This window comes from Eptatretus burgeri, chromosome 15 (genome assembly GCF_056783735.1).
Source record: "Eptatretus burgeri isolate ZD-2024b chromosome 15, Ebu_testis_v1, whole genome shotgun sequence".
Taxonomy (NCBI): domain Eukaryota; kingdom Metazoa; phylum Chordata; class Myxini; order Myxiniformes; family Myxinidae; genus Eptatretus; species Eptatretus burgeri.
The window spans coordinates 18,522,503-18,530,860 of NC_140975.1; the positions used below are offsets into that span (position 1 = coordinate 18,522,503).

An 8,358-nucleotide genomic window follows, 5' to 3' on the forward strand; every position below is an offset into this window, starting at 1 on the left:
AGATGTAGCACACACTTGATGGGCTGAATGTCCTCCTCCCACGTCCAAATTCCTTGTGTATCCTTGTGTATGGTCAGGAGGGAGGATATACGAGTACCAATGTACTGGTAGAGGGATCAGGAGGGAGTTTCAGAAGTCTGGCTTGAGAAATTTAAAATATATTAGTTCAGACTCATAAAATCACAGAACGACTTAACTACAATGCCATGACTGGGTGGTGCTGAACTGACACTCAGCTGCCAGCATGATGGCATTTGAAGTCACAATTTAAAGGTGAAATTGCTTGTAATTGGAAAATCTTATTGGCCGAAGGATGAGAGGATCTGCTTTTGCACTCTTCCTGTGAATGGTAGTGATGTTAGAGGTCTTCCAGGCAGATTGGAGTTGGTTAAAGGATATGGATAACGCGAAGAGAGCAGACAGAAAAGAAGCAAAGCCTGTCGAGCAGGATTTGAGAACATGGGCATTGATGCCATCCGTGCCCATTGTCAATGAAGGTTTGAAGCTGGGCAGAGCTTCCTTTACCTTCCTGGGTGTGAAAAAGACAGCTTGATAGGTTGGGTACACGGGATTTGGAAACAGAGACCGAATTAAGACATTCTGCCTTGTAGTCCAAGGTGAGGGTGTTTGAGATGAGAGAGGAGATGAATGTGGAATCATACAGCAGGAGGAGTCATTGTGTGTACGTTTGCTGGTAAACTTTTAAATTCTTCCTGTGGCACTGCATTAGTGGCATCGGCATGCGGCCAGCAGCCAGGTGCTGCATACTACATGAGAACAACTAATTTTGCTCGACATCCATTCGTGATTATCAGGCTGATGCGTGATAAAATAAAAGTGCAAATAAAACTAGATATCTGTAATTACCAAGGGGGGAAAAATAATGTGTGATCACCCGGCACCCGTGATAATATAATGATGGCTATATTTTTTTTCGGACCATCATCTGACCTTGACCTTCAACATTTAGGGATACAGTGTGAATTAAGAAAATGTGTCCACAAGCTATCCAGAAAACTCAACATCATGAAAATCGGAGGAAAATTATTCAAGTTATGATCAAAAACGTGTTTTTTGTTAATGAGGTCACAATCCGAAAAAGTAGGTCAAGGACACAAATCGAATATCAGGTGTACAACATCTGTGCAGGGAAACTATTGTGATGCAAGAGCATTTTGGGATGCCAAAAGCAGTCTTTGAGATTCCGCATTGTTAAAATTGAGCAATGACAAAAAAAAAACACGTTTGTGTTTTTTTTTCAGACTGTCATTTGACCTTGACCTTTAACTCGTCGGGGTACGATGTAAATTAAGTGTGAATGCGGCTTAGTCTAGGATATCTAAAGAGGGCAATTCTGTTTTGATCAGACAAACCTTAATCGAGTTATGGTAAAAAGAGTAAACATTTTTATCATTAGGTCATGACCTTAATATTAGGTCAAGGTCAAAAACAAATCAACGCCCCGCACTTTTTATTCCCATTATTGATGCAAAATTTAATTCTGAAAGTCCCAACTGGCTCCTCGATACAGCACACAGGATGGCCATTGGCAGAAGAAAAAAAGGAATAAAAAATAAACCTAACTGGTGGTTTAGTCCTCCGAGGGGTATAAGAGACTCTGAGGGACCATAAAAAATTGGGGGTGCTAATATTGCAGAAACAAACCCAACAACAAGTGTTAGCCTTCTCCTATCGTGTAGGCTGTAGGGGAAGGCTTAATGAAAAGCAGCGGCAAAAAAAAGCCGTAGCTGTCTGTGCTCGTGGTGCTCCATTTACAAAGAAGATGTATTGGGTTACAAATGGAAGGAAGCTGGAATTCCTCACTACTCCCGACAATGGTCTTTTGTGAAGTTAGCAGCACACGTCATCCCGGTGATTGGTGAATTCAGTGAAAAGTAGCTATTGTGGGCTGGTAGGATGGCCTCGAGGTACGCACACTCATTTCTAAGCGGTCTAGCCTGTGTGTGAATCCCTACCCAGCTATAAATGGTCATCCTGGTGTTTCACAGCAGCAATGTGTGTGTGTCGTCCCTTGGATGGACGTTTAACTGCGTGTCCCATCTGCCGGCATTCGTTGGTGGATGTTAAAGATCCCATGGTGTCCTTCACGAAGTGTCAGCAAGCAATCGTCGGCACCGTGAACAAATCCCAAATTCCTGCCCTAACCAGCAAAGGGCATTGCATCAGTAGCACAGCCACACCTTCAGCCATTGATGCTACCCCGCAGCCTTGTGCTGCATATGAAAGAAGAAGAAGAAGAAATGCCTGTTGTCTTTTTTTCAAAGGCACGGTAAAAGGAATGCGGAATGTGAACATGTGATACAGTGTTGAACTTACGAGAGCAAAATTTGGAGCAAACAAAATGTGCGCTGAATGGATCCACCATTCTGCACAATTATTATTAATTTTTTTTTTAAAGAGTTCATCGATATTGTCGTCGCAATACAATTAAATTTTCATCCAGGTTGGTTCAACAAATTCCCAAGATATATCTGACACACAAATGACGAAGTACAAGTTTGTCAACGAAATGAAGCGACCACAAAATTAAAATTGATCATGTGAAAGGAAGTGGCCACCAAGCACAATAACAGTCAAACAAACTTCTTAAAATGTGGAACAAATGGCAAAGATGGAAATGCACACCTGCGTTCCTTCACGCTGTAGCGAAGATGGGAACAGTTCTCACGTTCTTTCCACGTTAATCGAGGCACCAGGTTTGGAGATGAGAAGATCAGGTCAGTGGGTGAGCAGTTGGCAGAAGATGTTGATTGAGAAATAAATATTGAAAGGGAAAGAGACAGCAGCAAGACAAAAGAAGAAGATTGACATGAAGGATGTCTGTAGTACGTAGTGGCAATCATTGCTGGAAAAAAAAAAAAAACAACAGAATAGCAAATATAACGTCACTGTCAATAACACTGAAATTGAAATGACAGTGGAGTTACATATGGTATTGTACTCAAGATCATTGTTCAAAACTAGTAGAGATGGACTTGAAACTTCCCTGCTGAGCAGTTGGTGATGCCTCGAGTTTTGAATAAGGATCTTCCAAACTTCAACTAGTCAATTCCTATCGAAATGATATGGCATCACTCCACGGCACTTCCTTAACTTATATCCACATTATATTCAACGAACATTCAAATACAGTATAATTGTCACTTGTGGCATTATGTACTCCAATCACGTGTTGAGAGACACTTTCCATCTGGGGGTTTGTAAAAGTGGCTGCGTTAGTTTTTCTCTTTGGAGACGGGTGAATCATGCGTCCATTTTTTTGCAAATCAATAATGACGATCATATCTGGCATTAGTGGTGGGGTGGGGAATTATCTTTGAGTCCATGTTACGCAAGAAAATTTCCGGCATAATCTCAGCTCCAAAACATGTCCGTCGCCTTTTCAACTACCCATATTATTTACTTCTTCGACACAAAGTCGAGTCTTGTGGAAGAGCTAGAACACACAACAGAATAGAACAGCTGGAACGCAGTGGGAAGAAGGGGGGACACACTCACAGCAGGGTTCTTCTTTTTTTTGTCGCTACACTTTTCCCAGCCACTGCAAAACACAGGCTCTCGCACGGGAGTTGAGAGCCTTCAGATAGTCTGGTCTGCAAGGAGAGAGAAAGAGAAAGAGAAAGAGAAAGAGAAAGAGAAAGAGAAAGAGAAAGAGAAAGAGAAAGAGAAAGAGAAAGAGAAAGAGAAAGAGAAAGAGAAAGAGAAAGAGAAAGAGAAAGAGAAAGAGAAAGAGAAAGAGAAAGAGAAAGAGAAAGAGAAAGAGAGAGAGAGAGAGAAAGAGATAGAGAAAGAGAGAGAGAAAGAGAAAGAGAAAGAGAAAGAGAAAGAGAAAGAGAAAGAGAAAGAGAAAGAGAAAGAGAAAGAGAAAGAGAAAGAGAAAGAGAAAGAGAAAGAGAAAGAGAAAGAGAAAGAGAAAGAGAAAGAGAAAGAGAGAGAGAGAGAGAGAGAGAGAGAGAGAGAGAGATAGAGAGAGAGAGAGAGAGAGAGAGAGAGAGAGAGAGAGAGAGAGAGAGAGCGCAATCTAGGAGATGCTCCATTACTTGAGGAGCCTCTCCACATTCACAATCGATTGGGCCATTTTGATTTTCTCTCCACTTCTGCATAAGGGCTCTGCAGTGTCCAACTCCAGTCCTGAGACGATTGAGACACAGCCAGGTTGGCCAGGTCTCACTGGCTCCTTGAAGCAGGGACTCCTCAGGGTCAAGTGAGAGCTTGTGAGGACTTGATTGCAGGTGCGTTGATCGAGGAACTATCCCGCAGCTGTGGTGGGTTACCATCCAGGGGTTGAGCAACATGAAGGAAACTATTCGTGGACTTCAACCTCTTGGGTGCTGGCTTGTGTTGAAAGGGTAGGTGGCGGGAGCCACGTTCCTGTTTGTTTCTTTCCATTTGTGAGGAGACTATGTTTCTGATCGAAGCTGGGCAATACCACGTCACAAATAAAGGTCATCCACTCACGTTGGTTCATGGCAACCAGAAATAGCTCTGCAGGCCATATTGAGGACTGGATCCATCTTCTTGGCAAGTGAGGAATGAACAGCAGGGTAAAGGGACACCAGGAGGAAGAATGTGCAAAGGGAGGAATCGAGGATGAAATTGCAATGGAACAAACAAATGGAAAGGTGGGTGGAGGGAGGGTTAATGGGCATACAAAAGCTGAAGGGGGTGGATGGTGAATGACCAGAGAAGGAGATAAACAGCCATCGTGATGATCTTGAGAGAAGAGTGAGTTTGAACAGAGAGGATAAAAGTTCCACAGGCAAGAAAGAGGACGAAATGAGTGGATTTGAGCAATAAGCTTGATTGGTGCGAGTTTCATCCGAGGTGGGTTACTGGCTCCGTCTCAGATCCCTGGTCAGAGTCCAAGTCTCACATTCATAGAGCAAGACTGGAAGCGCCAAGTACCGAAGACTCGGACTTTCGTCCTCCGCACAGGTACCGGCAGTGCCACACCCCATGATCCAGTGAATCCGTGACTCCCCAGGCTCGACCCAGACGTCCGTTGACCTTTGGCTCACAGCCAGCAGAGACATGAATATCACTGCCAAGGTAAATTAATCTCTCCGTGACCTCAACATCCTCACCACAAACAGGTACAGTCAGGACAGCAGCATTCAAGATGTCATTGAAAGCCTGGATCTTAGTTTTGACCCAGAAAACCCGTAATCCCAGCGGCTCTGACTCCTCATTCAGCACCTCAAGGGCCCCCAAAATGATATCCAGAGTCTCTGGAAAGATGACTGCATCATCTGCGAAATCAAGGTCAGAGATCTTGACATTCCCAAACAACGCACTGCAACTTGATTTCCCCAACATTCTCCCCAGAATCCAGTCCATACAAGTGCCAACTGGAAATAAGTCAGAGATGGTATCACCACATCTCACAGCACTCTCAGTACCAGCGTATAGTTCAGAAATCAGATTGATCAGTTTTGGTGGCACTCGACGAAGATCAAGAATCTTCCAGAGGGCATCCCAATTCACTGAATCAAATGCTTTACAGAGATCAACATAGGCTGCAAGCAGCTCCTGCGCAACAGCAGTACCCTCCTTCTGCATCTCTTACCACATCTCCTCTCTCGTCTGTCTGTCTGTCTGTCTGTCTGTCTGTCTGTCTGTCTGTCTGTCTGTCTGTCTGTCTGTCTGTCTGTCTGTGTCTGTGTCTGTCTGTCTGTGTCTGTCTGTCTGTCTGTGTCTGTCTGTCTGTCTGTGTCTGTCTGTCTGTCTGTCTGTCTGTCTGTCTGTCTGTCTGTCTGTGTCTGTGTCTGTCTGTCTGTGTCTGTCTGTCTGTCTGTGTCTGTCTGTCTGTGTCTGTCTGTCTGTGTCTGTCTGTCTGTCTGTGTCTGTCTGTCTGTGTCTGTCTGTCTGTCTGTGTCTGTCTGTCTGTGTCTGTCTGTCTGTCTGTGTCTGTCTGTCTGTCTGTGTCTGTCTGTCTGTGTCTGTCTGTCTGTCTGTGTCTGTCTGTCTGTCTGTGTCTGTCTGTCTGTCTGTGTCTGTCTGTCTGTCTGTGTCTGTCTGTCTGTCTGTGTCTGTCTGTCTGTCTGTGTCTGTCTGTCTGTCTGTGTCTGTCTGTCTGTCTGTGTCTGTCTGTCTGTCTGTGTCTGTCTGTTTGTGTCTGTCTGTCTGTCTGTGTCTGTCTGTGTGTGTGTGTCTGTCTGTCTGTGTCTGTCTGTCTGTGACTGTCTGTCTGTCTGTGTCTGTCTGTCTGTGTCTGTCTGTCTGTCTGTGTCTGTCTGTCTGTCTGTGTCTGTCTGTCTGTCTGTGTCTGTCTGTCTGTCTGTGTCTGTCTGTCTGTCTGTGTCTGTCTGTCTGTCTGTGTCTGTCTGTCTGTCTGTGTCTGTCTGTCTGTCTGTGTCTGTCTGTCTGTCTGTGTCTGTCTGTCTGTCTGTGTCTGTCTGTCTGTCTGTGTCTGTCTGTCTGTCTGTGTCTGTCTGTCTGTGTCTGTCTGTCTGTCTGTGTCTGTCTGTCTGTGTCTGTCTGTCTGTCTGTGTCTGTCTGTCTGTGTCTGTCTGTCTGTCTGTGTCTGTCTGTCTGTCTGTGTCTGTCTGTCTGTGTCTGTCTGTCTGTCTGTGTCTGTCTGTCTGTGTCTGTCTGTCTGTCTGTGTCTATCTGTCTGTTTCTGTCTGTCTGTCTGTGTCTGTCTGTCTGTGTCTGTCTGTCTGTCTGTGTCTGTCTGTCTGTGTGTGTCTGTCTGTGTGTGTGTCTGTCTGTCTGTCTGTCTGTCTGTCTGTGTCTGTCTGTCTGTCTGTGTCTGTCTGTCTGTGTCTGTCTGTCTGTGTGTGTCTGTCTGTCTGTCTGTGTCTGTCTGTCTGTCTGTGTCTGTCTGTCTGTCTGTGTCTGTCTGTCTGTGTCTGTCTGTCTGTGTGTGTCTGTCTGTCTGTCTGTGTCTGTCTGTCTGTCTGTGTCTGTCTGTCTGTGTCTGTCTGTCTGTCTGTGTCTGTCTGTCTGTGTCTGTCTGTCTGTCTGTGTCTGTCTGTCTGTGTCTGTCTGTCTGTCTGTCTGTCTGTCTGTCTGTGTCTGTCTGTGTCTGTCTGTCTGTCTGTCTGTCTGTCTGTCTGTCTGTCTGTCTGTCTGTCTGTCTGTCTGTCTGTCTGTCTGTCTGTCTGTGTCTGTCTGTCTGTGTCTGTCTGTCTGTGTCTGTCTGTCTGTTGTCTGTCTGTCTGTGTCTGTCTGTCTGTGTCTGTCTGTCTGTCTGTGGCTGTCTGTCTGTCTGTGTCTGTCTGTCTGTGTCTGTCTGTCTGACTGTGTCTGTCTGTCTGTGTCTGTCTGTCTGTGTCTGTCTGTCTGTCTGTGTCTGTCTGTCTGTGTCTGTCTGTCTGTGTCTGTCTGTCTGTCTGTGTCTGTCTGTCTGTGTCTGTCTGTCTGTCTGTGTCTGTCTGTCTGTCTGTCTGTGTCTGTCTGTCTGTCTGTCTGTCTGTCTGTCTGTCTGTCTGTCTGTGTCTGTCTGTCTGTCTGTGTCTGTCTGTCTGTCTGTGTCTGTCTGTCTGTCTGTGTCTGTCTGTCTGTCTGTGTCTGTCTGTCTGTCTGTGTCTGTCTGTCTGTCTGTGTCTGTCTGTCTGTGTCTGTCTGTCTGTCTGTGTCTGTCTGTCTGTCTGTGTCTGTCTGTCTGTCTGTGTCTGTCTGTCTGTCTGTGTCTGTCTGTCTGTCTGTGTCTGTCTGTCTGTCTGTGTCTGTCTGTCTGTCTGTGTCTGTCTGTCTGTCTGTGTCTGTCTGTCTGTGTCTGTCTGTCTGTCTGTGTCTGTCTGTCTGTGTCTGTCTGTCTGTCTGTGTCTGTCTGTCTGTGTCTGTCTGTCTGTCTGTGTCTGTCTGTCTGTCTGTGTCTGTCTGTCTGTGTCTGTCTGTCTGTCTGTGTCTGTCTGTCTGTCTGTGTCTGTCTGTCTGTCTGTGTCTGTCTGTCTGTCTGTGTCTGTCTGTCTGTCTGTGTCTGTCTGTCTGTCTGTGTCTGTCTGTCTGTCTGTGTCTGTCTGTCTGTCTGTGTCTGTCTGTCTGTCTGTGTCTGTCTGTCTGTCTGTGTCTGTCTGTCTGTCTGTCTGTGTCTGTCTGTCTGTGTCTGTCTGTCTGTCTGTGTCTGTCTGTCTGTGTCTGTCTGTCTGTCTGTGTCTGTCTGTCTGTGTCTGTCTGTCTGTCTGTGTCTGTCTGTCTGTGTCTGTCTGTCTGTCTGTGTCTGTCTGTCTGTGTCTGTCTGTCTGTCTGTGTCTGTCTGTCTGTGTCTGTCTGTCTGTGTCTGTCTGTCTGTCTGTGTCTGTCTGTCTGTGTCTGTCTGTCTGTCTGTGTCTGTCTGTCTGTGTCTGTCTGTGTGTGTCTGTCTGTCTGTCTGTCTGTGTCTGTCTGTCTGTC

General features: G+C 45.7%; 1 protein-coding gene across 1 annotated transcript in view; it reads right to left on the bottom strand.

Annotated features, from left to right (window-relative positions):
* LOC147011663 (uncharacterized) overlaps positions 1 to 8,358 on the bottom strand; it is a 34,402-nt gene that overhangs the window by 17,221 nt on the left and 8,823 nt on the right. The window contains exon 3 of the mRNA XM_085856355.1: positions 2,647 to 2,866. Within this exon, the coding sequence (XP_085712481.1) occupies positions 2,647 to 2,866 (220 nt within the window). The remainder of the gene's footprint in view (positions 1 to 2,646; positions 2,867 to 8,358) is intronic.